At 37.5% G+C, this 20,267-nt stretch overlaps 1 protein-coding gene across 2 annotated transcripts in view; it reads right to left on the bottom strand.

Moving 5' to 3' along the window:
- ATP2B1 (ATPase plasma membrane Ca2+ transporting 1) overlaps positions 1–20,267 on the bottom strand; it is a 117,128-nt gene that overhangs the window by 47,337 nt on the left and 49,524 nt on the right. For both annotated transcript variants that reach the window (XM_087814500.1, XM_087814501.1), the window contains exons 2-5: positions 16,421–16,838; positions 5,286–5,483; positions 383–637; positions 168–293 (exon numbers count right to left, since the gene is read on the bottom strand). In XM_087814500.1, the coding sequence (XP_087670626.1) occupies positions 168–293; positions 383–637; positions 5,286–5,483; positions 16,421–16,628 (787 nt within the window). In that variant the 5' untranslated portion in view covers positions 16,629–16,838. The remainder of the gene's footprint in view (positions 1–167; positions 294–382; positions 638–5,285; positions 5,484–16,420; positions 16,839–20,267) is intronic.

Here is a 20,267-nt window from a genome sequence, read left to right as displayed (position 1 = left end):
ATGTTTTGACAACTTAAAAAAAAAAAAAATCACTAATGATTATAGAGATTAGGCCAGTATAAAACCTATAATCCTCTTCACATTACTGGCCCTTAGGGAAACTGTTTGCTGACAACGGTATACAGATTGTAAGGGGAAAAAAAGTTAATTAGAAAAGAAATTCATACCTGATAGAAGTAAGGGATCCTTATCTAAAGATTTCCTAACATGATCAGATTCCCCAGTCAAAGAGCTTTCATCAATTTTAAGATCATTGCCTTGAATAAGTATGCCATCAGCTGGAAGGAGATCCCCTAAAACAAAACACAGTAATATGCTAAACTGTGAACAAGATTAATTTTACATCTAGTGTCGGATCTAATTTTTTTTTTTTTTTACTTACCATATTTTACTTGAGCGATATCTCCAACAATAATGTCGGCTACAGGTATCTGAATGACCTGACCACCCCTGATGACTGTGAACTTCTGTTCTTGTTCAATTCGACTCTGCAAGCCTCTGAACTGTTTCTCCTTACTCCAGTCATTGAAAGCTGTCACTAATACCACACATACTACTGACAAGAGGATTGCAGCTCCTTCAATCCAACCAGTTTCACCTTCACCTTCTTCCTCTCCAACAGAAACTTCTCCACAAACTATTTGGAAACAAAGAAAATGCTCATCAAAAAGGATTCTGAATTGACGGTAATAGCACATAGTAAGTTAATTACGATCTTTATATACCTAGTTAATTTTATGTGTAACTCTAAACACCTCACTGAACTCAAAGCACTCCATAATGACAAAAATGCTTACTATGTCCATTTCAAGTTCCCTGCCTCCGAAGATTCTCAACCTCAGGACAGGGAGGCACTCTTTAGATCCCAACCCTACAGCAAGTTCCTTATTTCAGAGACTTGGTTTCTTCATATGTCCCATTAGGATAACACCACCTAGCCCAGTGTTGTAATGAGAATTCAACGAGAGGACATTGGTAAAGTAGGCAGAGCAGTGGCTGAGACACCCTGTGCACTCAGCCAATGTAAATGCTAATAAATAATTACACATGGTGGGCGAGACACCCATGAAAAGTATTATGTGCTGCCCATGAATCATGCTTATTTACTATATTAATTTTACTGGAGTATGATATCAAATGTTGGCTTTTGTAACATGAAAGTTAAGTCAAGTGCCCTGGCCGGTGTGGCTCAGTTGGGTGGAGCGCACAGTCCCATATACGGGAAGGTCACAGGTTCAATGCCCGGTCAGGGCACATACCCAAATGACAGGTTCAATCACGGGTCAGGGTGTGTACAGAAGGCAACTGATTGATGTTTCTCACATCGATGTGTATGTCTCTCTCCCCCTTCCTCTCTCAAAGATCAATAAAAACATATCCTTGGGTGGGGATAAAAAAAGTAAAAAAAAAAAAGTTAAGTGCTACTCATTAATTCAGCTATTTGAGGAGCCCCTACTCTAGGTGCCAGACACTATTTTGGGAGCTAGGGATATAGCAGTAAGACATACAAGCTCTCTTTCCTCACAGAACCCAGACTTAGACTGGCAGGTGAGAAGGAAGTCTGAAGAAGCCAGATAATAAAACACAAATAATTTCTATCAGACATCCTAAGTGCCACGAAGAAAATAAAACAGGGTGACGTGCTTCCACATGAAGAGGGCTAACTGTGGTTCGATGAACAGAGAAGGCCCCTCTGAAGTGTCCGTGACATTTGAGCTAGGAGCCGAATGATCAACAAGAACAGCACTCCAGGGACAGATTTAAGTCAGTACAAAGCCTCTATGGCAGAAAAGAGTTTGGAAAGAGATAGAGAACGAAAAAAATAAAACAAAAACCTCAACACTGTAGAGTCAGTAATGGTGAAGAGCGAGGAATGGAACAGAAAAAGTCAAGTCCGATGCTTCTCGGATCTTGGGCTGTAATTTATCATGAGTCTAAAATCAATTTAGTGGCTCATGACCAACATTTTGAAAAAATGAAACAGAACACGAAATAGAAAGGTAGTAAAGGTCTGTCGTGTTTCTTGAAAGCTTACTTTGGTTATTTATAAATTCACATGAAGGCATAGGTTCTCCTGCCTTCCTATGTAAGTTCTTTCTTAATTGAGGGCTGAGCTGAAATCTCTGAAAAATCAATAGTTCTCTTAGGACAGGCAAACAGGAAAAAGATGATTCAGAAGGACAGAGCGAGTAAATGAACAATACTAGAAATGATTAAAGTGTATTCTGGGATAGTGAGCATGAACACCAAGGAGGTGCTGACTAAAGATTAATCTGGGAGAGTTACGTGGGACAGACAAGGGGGAGAAGACAGAGGTGAGAGTACGACCAACTAGGAATGAAATAGAAAGGACCATGTGAATATTCACAGAAAATTTGCCGTGTATTTCATGAATGGGCAGTGGGATTTCCCAAAGATTGCATTCCATGTGCTAATATGATTCAATGACTAAAGCAGCAGAGGAGAATTCAGTGACCTTCAATTAAGCAGACATTAAGGAGATAAAATAAAACAAAAATACACCACTACTCTTTTTAGTACTTCATTTAAAACTTATTAAAAACAATTAAACATAGTAATTATAATTATTTATTATATTACTTAGTTATTTTAAAATGCACCGATAAATATTTTTAAATTTCTCAGTTGTAATTCAGAATACCGTAAATATCTACAGATGTAATGCACAAAATCGAAGCACTTGGAATCCTCAACACTTTAGGAGTGTAAAGGGACCCTGTGACCAAAGAGTTTGAGAACCACTAGTAGTACACACACTGGTGACTAAAGATTTATTTATGATGTGGTTTACAGTGCTTCTTTTTACACCAAACTGTATCAGTAAGAAGATTTGACCATTTAGATTTCTATAACTGTAGATTTATAATTAACGGATTTCCTTTTAAGCAAAGTGCTACGACTTAGCGTTAAAACACAATATGATAAAAGATACATGAAGTACATTAATAAATGTTAAAAAGAATAAAGTACAAACACTGAAGAGCTTCTCACCATGGAGCAAACATATCTTTATCCGTTTTATTAACACCTTCTAGTAGATTCTGAGTCTCTTTAAAGGGCCTTCTGACACTGACAACTCGACTATCTCCGCAATTGGATCTATACCGGTACCTCCTCAAGCAGATCTGGGAAAGGGCCTGCCCACTACAGCCTACGAATGAAGCAGTCCCACTTCCACGAAGATTTGTCCTGACCTTATTTGTAACAAAATCCAGGCCTGTTGAAAATATTTTTCTTTAATTTTCCTATAGTCTTGGAAAACAAATGTTAAAAGTAAAAAGTTTTAAATAATCTGCTAACTCAGTTCTAGAATACCAACTCCTAGTACTCTATAATGAGAGCTGGGTAAAGGGAACAACTACTGACTTTATAGCTATATGTTGCTAAACATGGTATGACTTTCCTTTTCAGATAAAAAGACATACATTTACACATCCTCACGTCTACCCACTCATAGACACAGACACATCTACACAGAAACATTTTTAAAATATGGAAGGCCCTATGGTTTGGCTCGGTGGTCAGAGCATCGGCCCTCGGACAGAAGGGTCCTGGGTTCAATTCCAGCCAAGGGTGCGTACCTCGTGGTTGCAGGTTTGATCCCCGGCCTGCTAGGGGCATGTGTGGGAGGCAACCAATCGATGTGTCTCTTTCACATTGATGTTTCTCTCTCTCTCTCGCTCGCTCTCTCTTCCCCTTCCACTCTTTCTGAAAAGCAATGGAAAATAAATCCTCGGGTGGGGATTAAAAAAAAAAAAAATATATATATATATATATATATATATACATATATATATATATATATGGAAGGATATCTTTCAAAATGGCATAGCAGTAATCTCTAAAAAGTGGGATTTTCAGTGAGCATTATTTCCTCTGAGTTGTCATTTTCTCCCTAATACTTCCATAGCAAAATATGTCCTATTTTATCATATTATTTAATAAAAATAAACAAAAGTTTTTTAAATTAAAAAAAAGTTTTAAAAATAATTTGGCTTAATACTACAAGAACAATGTCTAAATCCTTTCTTAGCTATATCAGTTATTCTCAACCACAGGCAGTTTTGCCCCCTATGGGATACAGGGCAATGTCTGGACACCTTTCTGATTGTGTGATCTTGGGAGGTGCTATAATGAACATGGCAAAAAGAATGTTTCAGTGTAAATATCAACAGTGTTGCTGCTGAGAAACCCTGATCTACACTGAGCTCAGATAAACTGGCTCATTCTGTAAGCAACTTTCTTCAAAGGAAAAAAACAAGGTTTCACATGAGCTCTAAGCACACCTTTGAAATAATTATTTAAATGATTACCTAAGACAACTTTTAGAGTTAGCAAAAATATATATTCAAATCTTCATAACTTGAAAAGCATAAAATGAAGCTTTCACAAACAAAAATATTTTGGTGAATAACTCTTCTCATATATAAAATATCATTGGTTCACTTTATAGCTACTTAAATATACGGACCAAAACCCAAGCAAGGATTCCTAGCAATAGTAGAATGTATTGTCAGAAATACCCATTTTTAAAATACATTTTTTAAATGGAGGAGGAGGAATTTAACACATTGTTTGCGGGTAGTTTTTATCGAGCGCTCTACTACCAGTCAACGTAAAACGTACAAATACGTTTCCCGCATACAATGTGTTAAAAGAGAAATGAAGGCCATAGAAAGGTGGGAGAAAAAAACCATGTATAGCTACAAGTTAACCTAGGTCCACCATTCTATAATGTGCTTTTCCACTGGCCAGGATACTTTGTAGTAGAAACATTTCCAGAATGGCAAGTAAATTACCCAAATCACGAACGTAACAACACATTTTAAGAACTTCAAAGGTAATGGATTGGGGAAGAGAATATAATTGTGTGTTCATAATGACTTTCCAAAAACCTCCTAAATGAAAAATTATTCCACAATAGGGTTCTAAAAAAACTTAAAAACCATGATGGCACAGACCACATCATATATATGGCTTAGCTCCTTGCCAGACACACAGTATGCACATATGGGCAGGTTATTCAGCCTGTGTCTCACTGTAAAATGGAGGTGAAACTATCTATGTCATAGGGTTACTGTGAAAATTATCCGAGGTAATATATTTAAAGAACTACTAAAGGCACTAATAACAGAATGGTGTCTAGAACATAGCAAACAGTCAATAAATGCTGGTCTGCCATTATTATTATGTATTAGGTAAGCTAATGAGCTCAACTTAAAATCACACATAAAAGTCTTCTTTTTCCTCCCCAATTTACTTACGTGCATTATCCCCTTCTGGAGGTTGATAAAAAGAAAGGCCCAGTGATACTATGGCTGCAATTTCTAATATAATTAAAGTGACATCTTGTAATGCTTCCCATACTAACTGAAGAAAGGTTTTTGGCTTTTTAGGAGGTATAAAATTCCTTCCAAACACTGCTTCTCTTCTTTCTATATCTGCAGGGTTTCCACTTAAACCTGATAAAAAGAAACAAAATTTCAGTGAACAATTTTACTACTTACAAATGACAATATCTACTTTATTAAAAACACATTTTTTTAAACTCTAGATTCCAATTCATAAGACCCTGTCAAAGTGGCTTTATTTTTTGTTCGTTAGTGATGTTCAGGTTTTAAATCAATGCAAACACGTGCAGCGCTTTAAAAGAACAGTTTAAGTAGATAACTCAAAATTAGATTGCGAATTTTCACTTTTCCAAAATGCTTATTTTTTACCATGCTATCTTACTGCACCTTATAGACTGCTAGAGACCAGAACTGAGATGACACTTTGATCACTTTTTTGTTGGAATTAAACATTTCCATGACCTTTACTTACAATGATTTCCCCTCCAAAAATGAGGAACTATATAAAGGTATTTATTTTGCTTTACTTATTGCATCCTGGTTAACTTAATCAGCGAACGTCTTTGATATTTCACTTATATTTACTGAAGAGCAATGGCAAGTTAATCTATCACACACTCTTAACATTTCTCACCAAAATGTCTGTTATGCTTGGATTGATAAAAGATTTGCAAGTCACAAAAAACAGGAGACTTAGGATGACCTTTATTTCAAGTTTTACTTTCAGGATTTATTTCCAATGAAAGAAATATTGACTGACTGTACCTACTGTCACTGTGAGAGAAATAATACTATGCCTACGGTGTGGAATTAGAAAGCTACGGGGGAAGAGGTTGAGAGAGAGTTGGGTGAACATCGGTTTTGCCTTTCCTTCACCCGATCAAACAAGTCCTCCTCTGATTTAACCTGCTGATCCCGTCAAGCCTAGATCTATCCAAATTTGCTCATGCAAAGTATGTACACACGTACATTACTGTGGGGAAAACAACCTTTTCCCTTCGTTTGTTTAAGAATACCAAAAAAGGGGGTGGGGATAACAGGGTGATATGGCTTTTAAAGGATCACCACAAATTTAAATTGATAACTAATTTGATTAACTTCAACTCTTTTTTGGGGGGCAAGAGCTCATTCTAAGAGAACATCAAAGTCGGACAGGAAAACAGCTGATTACTGGGAGGCTCTGGGCTCTGAGTGGCTTAGCTACTCATCCCAATGCAGAGGTAGGCGGAAAGGAGCAGAGAGAACAAAAAGTACGCTGCTAGAACACACAAGGAGAAATAAACACGTAGATTTTAAAGGAATTATTTGTTAAAGGTACCAAAAATATTCCAGAGCATGTTTTCACAAGCAGCTCTAACGAAGTTGGTCCACACAGGGCAGCTCAGAAAGCCTAGGTTTCTGATGACAAAAGTCATCTACTGAAAGCTGCCAAGGAGCTCTAGGCAAAGAAAGGCAGTGAAGGGCCGCAGCAACTGCTATTAGGGGGAAAGGCGTTATGAGAGAAGACGCTCGCAAACTATACTTCGGAAGCCACACTTTCGTCAGGCTAGAGCAGTGCTGCCCAATCACACGGGGCTGCGACAATGTTACCCATGTCCGTGGTTTAATTGGAGAGGAAAATCAATGCAGTGAGGTTTTCCACAAAACAAAAGTTATTTTTTTTAAAGAACTATACATTGAGATACTATTCTGAGATGATGTGCTTACTGCTTTTCAAATTAATGTCCTTTCTTTTATGAAAGGATGACATCAGATAGTGGGTTGTTTGCCTTATATTTTAACGCCCTTACTAGCAAATAAAAGACTGCTAGCTCTCCTCCTGCCAGTCTTCAATGGTTCCTAAGAAATTTGTTTGAAGATACTGCAATGTTCTATCAGTTTAGCTCACACTTAACAGAGCTCACGATTAATTACATACACACCACCAGGTAGTTTTAAATATCACCACTGTAACTATAAAAATAATTCATCGAAAACTTATATTGGTTATAATAGGGGCCAATATTTTATGTTCATGCTGAAAAGAACAGCCGTAGAGCTAAAGATAGCTTAAAAATGTATCCTGGAGGGAATCTGGGAAGGAAAAAAGCAGCTGGTCCTAAAGATTATTATAATCCTTCCATAATACCACCACACACACAAGTACCTAGGTCACTGTACCAATCAAGTTGTATGGCTAAGGAATTAGAAGACCTAGGATCCAGTTCACCTACTGAAATCTTGTGCAAGTCACTTACCTCTTTGGGGGTTGAGGGGGAGCATTAATAGTTGTTGGTATAATTTACAAGGTTGTTTTGAAGGACCAAAGGACAGTATGTAAATCATAAATGACAGGGTAATAGAGTTAAGAAAAGGGGAAGACAAGTTACAAAGTTAACACCTCAGATTTTAACTCCATTTGGGGGCAATTAATTTCTATTAATACAAAATAATCTTACATAATCTAAATATAATGAAGTTAAGAATCCTGTAACCATAGTCTGTTACCAACAGACAGTGGGTGAACATCTACTACTTCCAAGGACTGTTCTCCACGCTCAAGAGTCAGTGTGAACAGCACAAGTCCTACGTTCAGCAAGCTTATATTATACTAGAGGGAGACAAAGACAAAGTAATATGGAGAGAGGACTGGCATTTATTCTAAGTACAACGGAAGTCACAAAAATCTCATTTAAATAGCTGTGTGAAGGATACACTGAAGAGTGCAAGAGTGGGGGGAAAAGACCATGTGGGAGGCTGTCGCAGTAGGAAGAGATGATGGCTTGCATCTGGGTTTTAGAAGCAGACGCAGAGTGACTGGATCTGCCACCAATCTTGCAAGATCAGATCAGACAAAACTAGTAGAAGGGTAGGGTGTGGAGGAGAGAGAGAGAATAAAGAATCTCATCTAAAATTTTTTTTTTTGGTCCACGTAGTTAACCGGATAGATTGGAGAGACGTTTACTAAGAAAGAGCAGGCTTTGGGAACTGCAGAACTGGTTGGGAAAAGGGGGGGGAAAGGAGTTAATGGTTCTGTTTTACAGGTTTACACATGAGATGCCCATTAAACACAGAGGCAAAAATGTCTAGTAGACAGCTGACTATTCATATTTGGAACTCAGGGAGAGATCTAAGCCAGAGGCACCAATATAGAGATGATTCTGGAGTCACAGCCCAATGAGAGCTCCTGGAAAGCTAGAGTAAGTAGACAAGAAGAAAACAGGGCTGAGGCAAGAGCCTTGGAACAAGGCAGCATCTGACGGTCAGACAGAGAAAGAGAAGCTAAAACCAACTAAGAAGAAACAGAAGGGTAGGGAAGGGTGCATGACGCAGAGACAGGTTCCTGCAACAGTAGGGAAGTCCAGAAAATAGTCTTCTAAAAGCAGAAGATAACGGAGCTGACTAGACAAAGGCTGAGTAAGATGAACACAGGCTGGGCAACTGGCTCTCGCTGGACAGAGGCTGGTGACCTTGATAAGGAATATTCCAGTGGAGTGGTACGTAAAGAAAGTCTGATAAGACCTGAACAGAGCATGAAAATGCGCACGTGGAAACAATGAGTATCGATAACTTTTTCCAGGAGTAGGACGCAATGGGGAGAAGAAATAAAGCAGTAAAGGTGAATTAAAATGAGTCAATACAACCCTGTTTTGCTTTTTCAAAGATGAGTGATGGATATTAAAGCAAATTATTTACCCAGGGAAATGATAAAGTAGAGACACTGGTGATACAAGAGACACAGACTAGTGCTCAAGTAAAGCCTTTAAAGAGGCAAAAGGGAGCAGGAGCCAGGGCATGGGTGTCAGTCTGCGACAGGTGCAGGAGAGGCTGCCACGGTGAGGGGAGAGAAAGCAACGTTCGCGGGGAAGAGATATAGCTAAGCTGGTGGGGCTGGTAATGAGACTACGTGGTCTGAGCTATAAAAATAGAGTACATATGATATAAAATTATTTAGAACAAGTTATGAATAAACATAATGAGAAATCTTCTGCCTAGTCCTGTTGGCTCAACCGATTGTGGTGTTAGCGGCAATGAGGCCAAGGGCAGGCGTTGCATTGATCTCTTTATGGCCCAGTGAGCTTCGCTAAAAAAATTCACCATCAAAAGCAGTCTCAGAATTATATGCTTTGGGTTCTGGATACACCATTGTGGGATTAAAAAAAAAAAAAAAAAAAAAGCCTGTATTTATTTATAAATACATAATGGCTTAACAGTATTGTTATATATTTGAAAAGGGCATAATATGGAATAAAATGAAAATTATATCAATAGCTTAATGTTTTATAACAAAATGTAGCATCCCAACTGCTGGGACTAATAAAATGATGTCTCAATTTAGGAAATGAAGGGGGGAGAGTGCTGGAATGCAGTAAACACATAGGCTGAACTGAAAACCATGGCTAATACACTGCACACACTGCAGTCTCATCGCATCCTGTACTTGAAATTATGTCCTGTTTGTATGTATACGCTGCTGACTTGAGGGCCACAGGAAAACATAAACATGTGAAAATTTATTTTTATGTGCATTCTTCTTGGGAAACAGACTAATATTCCCAATTTCAAAAGTAAAGGAGACCCCTCTCAGAATTTCAGAACCAGACGGCCAGTTTGCTCAATGGTTAGAGCATGGGCCTATGTACCGAAGGGTCCCTGGTTTGATACCCAGTCAAGGGCACGTAATTGGGTTGCAGGTTCGGTCCCCAGCTCCGGTTGGGGTGCATGTGGAAACAACCAATGTGTCTCACACAGATGATTCTCTCTCTCCCCCCACGTCCCCTCCTTTTCCCTCTCTCTAAAATCAATGGAAAAAATACCCTCGGGTGATGATTAACAAAACAAAACAAAAATTTCAGAATCACTGGTCTAAAGTCAAACTTACACATTTGTTCCCGAATGCCCATCTACCACAAGCCAGGCACTAAGCACACAAAGGGAACTGAGCCAAATAGCCTTTCTCTGGGCCCCTGCCCTCAAGGAACTCACATTTTGGTGGGGCAGACTGACAAGTAACCAGTTAATCACAACCCGGTGTGATGAGTTTTAGGATGGAAGTGGTGAGGATGTTATAGGAGTTCACAAAGGGAACTGGAATCCAAAATTCAGGGGCTTGGGGTGAATAAGGGAATTCTAAGATATCTAACTTGAGACCTTAAGAACGATTAAGAGCTAAATAGTCATAGGAAGGATGAGGTAAAGCATTTCAGATGAAGAGACTAGGATAGTATGTAAGAGGCCCAGAAACAAGAGTGACCTTGGCACAATGGTAGTTAAGAAAACTGAAAACTTTGCTATGCCCAAACACTGAGGAGCAGAGGAACAGATTTGCAAAGAGGTAAGGTCAGAGAGGTAAGCAGGAGTCAGATCCCAGTGAGACCTGTTAACCAAGAGAGAAGGCTGAGCTTCATTCTGAGGGCAACGTGAAGCCACTGCCAGCTTTCAGCAGGAAAGTGACAGGCAGCATGAAGGAGACAGAAAAGACACCAGTTGGGATGCTGTCACCTGAATTACCACAAGAGAAGACGGGCCTCGAACAGGGTAGTGGGCTGTAGAGAAGCAGACACCTTTGAGTTAAGACAACGTGAGGAGTTAGAATTTTCAAGTCTTGTTAACTAAATGAGTTAAGAGTGGGTGAAAGATACCTGTCAAGGTCCAGGGGCCGCCTCACAAGGTGGATAATGGTTTCACTGGAAAGGGGAAAAAGAAAAGCATGCTTTCAGAAGGAAAAGGTTGAGAAAATAAAGGTGTCTAAAAAGAACCGAGCTTTCAGCCTCGAAGCTTGGGAGAAAAACTTAAATGGTAGCTACAGATGTGAGAATCACCAGCATCCAGATGACATGTGAAGTCTTAGGAGTGGGTGGCATCACCCAGGGAGTGTGTAGATGAAGAGAAGCATGTCAGGTGAACAGAACCTGAGGCCTGCCAACATCTAAAGAAAAGCATAGGAGCTGATGAGATTTGGCCAGATGTGAAGAAAGAGAACCCTAAGAGCATAATGCTATAAAAGCCAGAACAGAATATTCTGAGAAGCAAATTGGTCCATTATACTCAGAAAACTAAACTTAAAAAAACTCTAAAACTATGCTGCGTCAGGCCCTTTGAGTACAACTTTATAAAATAATATGTATGCTACAAAGTTAGAGGAGTAGTCAGTATTAAAACTATCTTCAAGAGAGTCATAAGCAATGAAAATTAGTGACCTGAGCAGGTAGTAACTATGTAATTCTCTACTTCTACTACAGCAGCAATACATTTCTAGGACAAGGTCATGCAGAATCATCAACATAAAACTCTTGTTAGTAACTCTATACATGTATGAAAGCATCCATGGCTGACATACCACAGCCATGCAAATCCTTGCTGAATGCCTGCAAGGGCTGTGCCAACCTGCATAACCAAGCACATACATCAGGGCTTCAGAGCATTCTTGTAGCTGCCAATAGGTCAATAACGACTTATTCTGGGCAAAGGGCTGACTTTTTTAGAGTTACAACAGATTTTCATGTGTGAATGTTAGTTTTACTACATTACACAGCGTAACTAACAGCGTTACTTCTATGAGTGCAAACATAAACTGCCATCTGAAACATGGAAACATTAGTCAGCAATGGACAATTGCTGCTGACTCGACTCTGGTTCCTACCACATACCTTCTGTTTCTTTCTGTTTCCTTTTCTTATTTCCTTTGCTTCTTTCTCTTCTACCTAATTTTAGCAGCCACCATTAAAAAGCTTAGAGTCTCATTTGCTTTCTTGCTCTTCACAAGTCCACGAAGCCATGCCTCTTACAGAGAATACCACTCAGTACCTGTCTAATTTTTATAAATTCATTTTTACCCTTTGTTTACTGCAGTATAACTGAATGATAAACATGATACCAGGGCCAGGATATGAATTCTAGAAATCTTATCATTTAAGAGTCTAGTCTATCACTCAATATAAAATATAATATGGATAACAGGAACACATTAAAATGGAAAAAATACCAAAAAAAGCTAGTGTAAAAATAAAAAGATCAAGAAATACAATTTAGAATAGGAGTAATAAAGTAATGTAGGAAAACAATAAAGTGACAGAACAAAAAACTGCAATGGTAATTTCATGCAATTGGGATATTAGCAGGTTATTTTGGCATAAAACTCTTGGATTCTAAGGACAAGAGAGGTCCTTGCTCTCATAGAAAAAGCTAAAAATATGAAGTTACAAGTCTCAATTCCTGTTAATCTTGAAATTTATAGTTCTAATTCTTTTAAGGGTAAAGATGGTTAATCAGAACCACTGGGAAGTTTTGAATTTGAAAATTACATCTGGCTCTATGTGCTGTCTTTTCTTGTCTCCAGACACAAGACTTTAGGTTTATTAAAGATTTGAAAAAATATTGCAAAGACCTTCCCATGCAGTGTGCGGTGCTGGGTTGTAGTCTACGCCCTCCACCTGCCCTCCAGTCAAGTCCCACCCTTCTCTACCTGGAAGCTGACTTGTACAGGCTGCATAAATAGAGCTCCCCTGCTTTCAGTTGGTCCAGTCAATGAGGAGCACTAGCAGCAGATAAGAGGGAGAGAAAAGAGTGAAAAAGAAAAGAAAATCACTTCTGGCCCAAAACACTTCCTACTGATCAGGGCACGTAGAGTAGGCTTCAAATCAAGCTAAAGGACTACTCTGCTAGAAAACAAGCAATAAATTAATAGGCCAAATGAGGGAGTACACAAATACAACTTTCTGAACAGGACGTAGGTATTTTAATGACTGAGTGATAAACAGGAACTTAAAATCAACCTTTTTCCATCATGTAATTCCTGCTATCAGAAAATGCTTGTTGGGAGGAAAGAGCAAAGGTACTTTCTCAATATTCTTAAGATGAGCTGAACTTTTAAAACAGGAAATAAAACAGAGCAGTTAAAAGCATGTTCTCTGTAGACAGAATGTCAAGGTATGAATCCCTGCGCTGGGCTTATGAAATGTTGAGACGTGAGGTCAAGTCATGTAACCTTTTTGTGTTGTGGGTTCTTTGGCTGAGAAGATGAGTTAATATTTGTAAATGCTAACAACCAATCACGCACAAAATGTGATACGTGTTACCTATCATTTTTGTTGTTCCTAAAAAATGTCTTAAAGTGTTCCTCCAGACTTTACAGCAATCTAATATTGACGACCTCAATATTTCCAATTTTCCTTCGCTCATTTTTCTCTAAAGCACGTATCACTATCACACTACACATTTCATTTAGTTGTCTTGTGATTTTTGTCTCCCCCATGCAAAACTAAGACATGAATTTTTGTTTTAATGAATATATGCTCAGAGCCTAAAAAATGTACCTGCCACATAACAGATATCTGATGAATACAATATCCCAGCAATTTGAAGATGCACATATTCTTACAATTTATTAACATCTCTGAAATTGAGATGTGATTTAATTATACAGTTAAATTACCTTACTATTAAAACTGCCAACACTAAATCTTTTTTTAGGGGATATATAAAATATATGACAATTAACAATCTAGTTCTGATAAAAGAATGTGTCGAGAAATGAATTAATGAATGAAAGGACTAAAGAGAAAGATAAACTTACCTAACCAAAATTCATGTACTTTGAAGAACTGTTTTAATCTTACTTTCCCTGACTACAAGTATTTGGTGTCTAGACCATTTTCTTGGGCAGATAAACTCCTAGCAGATTATCCCTGATGATTCCTTTATTTTCATTTGTCCAGTTGATCAGTGATAAAATGTTCATTAGCTTTCTGAGTAAAATATTTCTAAGTTAAACTAAAACTATTACTTTGGAAATAATACTCTTATTAGGCTGCTGCTGTTCTTATTCCTACAAATGTAAATACAAATATAATGCTTAAAATGGCCTTTTTCACATTCTCTAAAAGAAATTTAAAATGACACACTATATATAAACAGTGAAGACAACAGTTTGCACAAACTTTAACAAAAATTAAATTCACAATACTAGAAAGAGGAGCAAGAATTTTCTAAGAATAAAAGAAGGAAAAATATTGCATACATTTATTTAAGAGCATAAAGCAGCAACAATGCACACAAAATGTTGAGGGTTAAGTGACAATTTCTAGAGATTACTCACAGCTTCCATAATGTTGTCAAAAGGGTACTAGACCATCCCTTCCTCAAATTTTAAAATGTTGTCAAAAGGGTACTAGACCATCCCTTCCTAGATCCAACATTTTCAGTTAACTTAATAAACTTCACTAATTAAATCAAAATTGATGTAAGGAGTACTGCCCAAAATAATGGCACAAAAGAAACTCCAATGCAATCTAATGAAAATCATGCCTATAAAAATAAGAACACATCATGGAGGAGTAGTTATTATTAGAAGACAGGATTTTAATTAATATCAGAGGAATACAAAGACATGTTTGGGGGAAGTGCAGTTAAATACAGATTTGAAACTGAAGTTCGATATCATTTTTATAAACAAACCATGTTGTTATGTTGAGGGCTTTTTAATGTTAATGCCTCCTATCAATTTGGTGATCATGAAACATCCAATAATTAGGTTTTAGATTAAATTCAAAGTCACTGTTGGCATTTTTAGCACTTATGGTTCACATGCTCAAAAATATTTCTACTTACTGAAATATTTAACATATTTTGGAATGAAATATGTATAACACATATATTTGTTTTAATTAAAATGTTAACTAAATATTTTTAAAATGTAATAAGTACACATGGTTGAATTAATGAATGAGAACAGCGTATTAATGTGCAAATCTCTAAGGTGATCTAAAGCTAGGTAACATTTTAAAGTGGGTTTGCATAATGAACTCCAAATTTTGCCAAATTACTATCTGTTAATATTTATCTAAGGCTCTGTTCCTGATACCCTGAATTTACATCAACAACAGGGATCCCAGCTACCTTAAGATGCTAGAGCATACTGAAGATATAACTAAAAGAGTTCATGTTTTTAGTGGTTCTCCAAGTGATGGAGAAAGCCCTTTTAAGATAAGATGCATACTGATGCTGTCTTCCTCAAGACCATGCTACTTCAGAGAAAGCAAAGGAACGACCCACCAGTGGGCAATGAGCAATTCACATAAAATTATATAAACATTAAAAAAATTATTTTAATGTGATTTAAAATTCTTTAACGATTTTGGAAATAACTTTTTGCTGTTATTTTAAATTTTATCACAAGTAGTAGGATGGCATTAGATGTTTCATAAAAAAAGTTAAGAAAAACACCTCTGGCATAATTTCTTTAGAATTGGCTTTGTAATAAAATATATATACTAACATGCTTTAGGTTTCAGCATTAATAATTTCCCATCCTTACTAAAATACATTGTAGTCTCCACCAAACATTCATCTTCATGTATTCTCCCTCGTCCTTTGCAACTTGAAACTACCTGACATTAATTTTATGTTCAACATGACCTATGAATAAAAGGCCATCCTCCTCAAACCATTTCAAAGACCACAATGCAATGAAACTTACTACAAATCAAGAATAATGAAAAACCAAAGGCTTCTGTGAACATAGGGAAACTAAACATAATTCCAAGATTGAAAACTATTTTTAATCAAAGGAAATGCCTGCCTGGTCAAAAACTGCTATCTAATCTACTCCATTTGCTTTAGGACCATCTGAACTAATTATTAAAGTTTAGGTTAAAAACAACTCAGTTAGCTGTTGGCAGAGACAACTATTTTAAGTCACCTCGCAAAATGAAGAATAGTGAGCAGGGCTTATTTCCACTGAATGCCCTGAGGGTTACCAAGCCTGGTTCCATGCTATTAGCTCAAGGGGAAAAAGCAATCTTGCTCTCATAAACAAGCAGCAATAATATGTACAACAGTATAAACGATTTCCTCCTGTCAACCAAAAATATAGTAAATAATTTGCAACATTATTTTTTGATCTAAAGTTACTTTAACTGTGCCAATTTAATAGTTAATTCACCCTTAATGTCACTAAAATGATGGTATAATCGTACAAATAGCCAAGACAATATAAGCATGTTCATTTATGAGCCAAGTATACGGTATTCTCAGCACAAGGAACTAAAATCAAGTGCAATGAAACTCACCTTCATTGGGAGATGTTTTCAACCTGGTACAAATTCCATAGACATCTCCATAGCTTTCCTGTATTTTTCGTAAAGCATCTGTAGACCTGAGCTCCATGAGAGACCGCAGTTCTGAGAGCGTAGTTCCAAAGTCTCCATCATAATTAGCTTCCTTCAAAGAGTTTTTTACTCCAGTATATGAAACAGAGTTGTTTGCCATGTCGCCCATTACAAGTACAATTGTTTAGGAGGAAAATGTTTCCCAAAAGATTCTAATTTTCACTTGATATATTTCCAAGATGAAAATCTTTTAAATGTGAAAATCCTTATTAAACACTCATTGTATGACTTTGTAAAGCAGCATCAGCATTTCCCAGAGAAGTATCTTGACCTTTGGCCCATGACTAGTTTCTTCACATCAATCACGAGATGTACACATCTGTAAAAAGAAAATATAAGTTATTAAAATCCATCTTAGAATACTGTGTATGTAAGCGAATGTCATCAGGTAAGCTAATCAAAGCACATCGTTTAATTATAAAAATATTTTTTTATCTGTAATCTCATGCCTTTAAAATGCTTTGCATAATAAAAGATCAAAGTATAACTTCTAAAAAAAATTGTATATCATGTTACTAAACAAAACTGAATTTCACATTACTGAATTTTATGTTTCGTTCAGCATTACTGTTATTAACAGTTACCATTAAGTACTTATGTTCCAAGCACTATGGCTAGTAGCTTTAAATTCATTCTCATTTAATCATCACAATTTAATCCCACAATTCATTACTCATTACTCTTTTAAGAAGAGCAAGCCTCAAAGAAATTGAGGAGTTTTTACACAGCTCACAAATGCCTGAAATGGATGAACTGGGATGTCTCTAGTCTATGTTCCTTCTAATACACAGACCTCCTCTTCAAACATTTCATATAGGATAGGCCCTGAAAGGGCAAAAAGCTCAACAAACCCCCTAATATCCTTTCCTACAATTCTCTTGGCCACTCTACGACACCACCGTCTTTTGGCTTCCTAAAATTATCTTCCACCATGATTTTTGCCACATGTACCTCTGGTCTTCCCTTGACCAGCTATCTACAGAAATTTTCAATTCCTTAGTCACTCTTTACTGACTGTTACTTTATTTTCTTTGCTGGCCCATAGTATTATCTGATATTACCTTGTTCATTTATTGTTTTTTACTTTTTTTGTCTTCTTCCATCTATGGTCTTAGTTCTGTAGGCAGGGTTTGTCTATTACTATATCCTGAGAACCTAGAACTGTGCCAGGGCACATGGCAGACATTGAATAAGCATTTGAGGAAAGAATGGAGGCATTACTTTAATTGTCTTCAAAACATTTTCAAGTTCTCCTCTTACTCTATACTACTTAAAGATGAGCTCTCAACTCTTTTTTTTCCATCTATACCCTTTAAACAATCACTTCAAAGTTAACATGTCTGACCATGGATTCACTTTATTCCCACATTAGAGAGCTCCCTCCCTCAATCACCATTATCCTAATTACCTGGGGTTGAGATTTTAAATCCTCTTTGATTCCATCCACTCCAGCTTTAGTCAGTTACTGAGTTGGGTTAACCCTTCCCTTGAAAAGACTCTTCCCTCTACATAAATTATAATCACTACCCCCCAGGTTCTCTCTCATTCTAATATCTGCTACATCCAATTCATTTTGCTGCTACATTTTATTTTTCAAGTAGGCATCATGCCACTATATCTAAACCCATAGGATGAAAATATCGTCCTATTGCTCATGCCTGTTTGGCATTCAAGCCTAACCTCTATTTTAATCTATCCAACTTCACGCCCCGTTAAATAAATGTTTCATGATTAGGAACCTGAAAAGATTACTGGCCAGTGTGATTAATCTTCAGCTGTTGTTATTGGGGATGTTTGTAGTACTCATCAACATCACCTAGAGAGCTTGTTAAAATATAGATCCCTGGGCCCCACCTCCAGAGCTTTAGTTTCAGGATTAGAGCAGGCTCCATAATTTGCTTTTCTAACAAAGTCCCAGGTGATACTGACACTACTGGTCCAGGAAGCACACTGTGAGAACCACTGGATTGGAGATTGGGCTAAAAACTGTAAATTCATACCAGCTGGTTGAGGACGGCTGGTGGAGAAAAATTCTGCCTGCCTTGGGTTTAATTTGCAGGCATATGATAGTTATGGATTCTGTAAGACATTCTTTCATTGCCTGCTTCCTCCCACTTCACAAACCCTTATCCTTGCCCAATTATTACCAATTTTACTGGTCTCCTAGGCAAAATGGGTTTCCTCCTACGCACACATCAATTATTATAATAATCCAATTTTAAAAACTGGAGGGGGTGGTTATTTGATAATCTCCCTGAGTTTTCACACCCAAAATTCATTGGCATCAGACCATCACACCAATCCTATAAATTATTTAGAGACAAAATAATTAAGATTCATAAATCTGTGTGTTGGGGATATGTATGTGATATTCCTCTGGTTTCCACAAAGGGAAATTTTCCTCAACATTTTCTGGCCTCTGACCCCACCAGTTACTACTGAGGTGACATGAGCTTCCTGATAGATTTTCTGAGAGCAACTGGACATATGTTAACTCCATCTCTCGGCCTCCTCTTGGGAGATAGATGTCCGCAGGACTCATGCATTCTGGTCTGAGTTATTAGGGGAAGATACCTAGGTTTAAAAAAAAACCTATTGTTTAAAGTGCCTGGGGTGGGGGTGAATAACTAACTGTTTAGTTCTAGGTTCAATATTAGAACCTCACTGCTGTGACACAAAAACCAAGTCCTTCATTTCGGCTTTTGTCTACAATAAAACTAATATTTTTATTCCAATGTGCCAATCTTCGTCTTTTCTCTTGAGAGAATTTAAGCAGGAGAAAGGGGTTTTATTTATTGGGTGCCCTGAAGTTTCTCAACAATAAAGATACATAATAGAGCTAATACTTAATAGAGCTAGGATCTGAATCTCTATCTGTGACTCAAAAGCCATGCCCCTTCCACTCTACTGTCTCCACTTTAAGTCTCCACGTAGGTTGAAATGGAAGTTTTTGTTGGTCAAGAAATGGTCAAATAAATAATACCAAATGTGCCACTTTATATAATAAAATCAGAATTCAAGAGACACTGTAGTTGATTCCTATGTCCCACCTCAGTGTTCTTTCCCATTTTTTCAGCAATAGCCCCACTTCTTGCTTAGAGATCTGCCCTTCCCAACTCTCAAGGTAGTCCATGCCCATATCCAGACATCCCCTGGTTCAGGAATGACTCAAGGGCCAATAGATGGCAATGTGAGCTCTGCTGTGACTCTAGGGCAAGCCGCTGGTTTCTTCCTACTAAAAAGTTAGGTCTGAGATGTAAAAGGCCTCCACAAGGGAAGGAGCAGAATGGATGAGAGGGCAGAAGTGTACCTGTAGGTGCTGGTTCACCTGAGCCCTTGGAAAATCAATGCCTAAAATCTGACCTATTCCCGATCTTCTCAGTAATTTGTCAATAAATTCCTTTTTGGAGCTGGGTTTTCTATCACTTTCCAACCCATAGAGCTTTAATAAGTACACGATTACCAATCAAGTTCAGTTCCCCCACTGTTTAAAGAAAGGGAAATCCAGGGCAAAGCACCAAATGCAAATGAACCACTTGCCAAAAGTGACTATTTGAATTACAGATGACCTACCAATTATATATCAGGGTGTTGTCTATTTCTAGATTGTCTATAGCCCCTTCCATCCACTATTTTCCTCTCTACCTACTTTTCACTCTTCCATTCACCTAAGTAGTGGACTGACAAAAATGCTAAGAACAACAAAAAAGTTTTGCCTTTCCCGTGCTAGCTACAACATGACAATCAG

This window comes from Miniopterus natalensis, chromosome 2 (assembly GCF_054644295.1).
Source record: "Miniopterus natalensis isolate mMinNat1 chromosome 2, mMinNat1.hap1, whole genome shotgun sequence".
Classification (NCBI taxonomy): Eukaryota; Metazoa; Chordata; class Mammalia; order Chiroptera; family Miniopteridae; genus Miniopterus; species Miniopterus natalensis.
The sequence above is the reverse complement of the archived record's forward strand: the minus strand, read 5'-3'. Positions and strand labels throughout refer to the sequence as shown.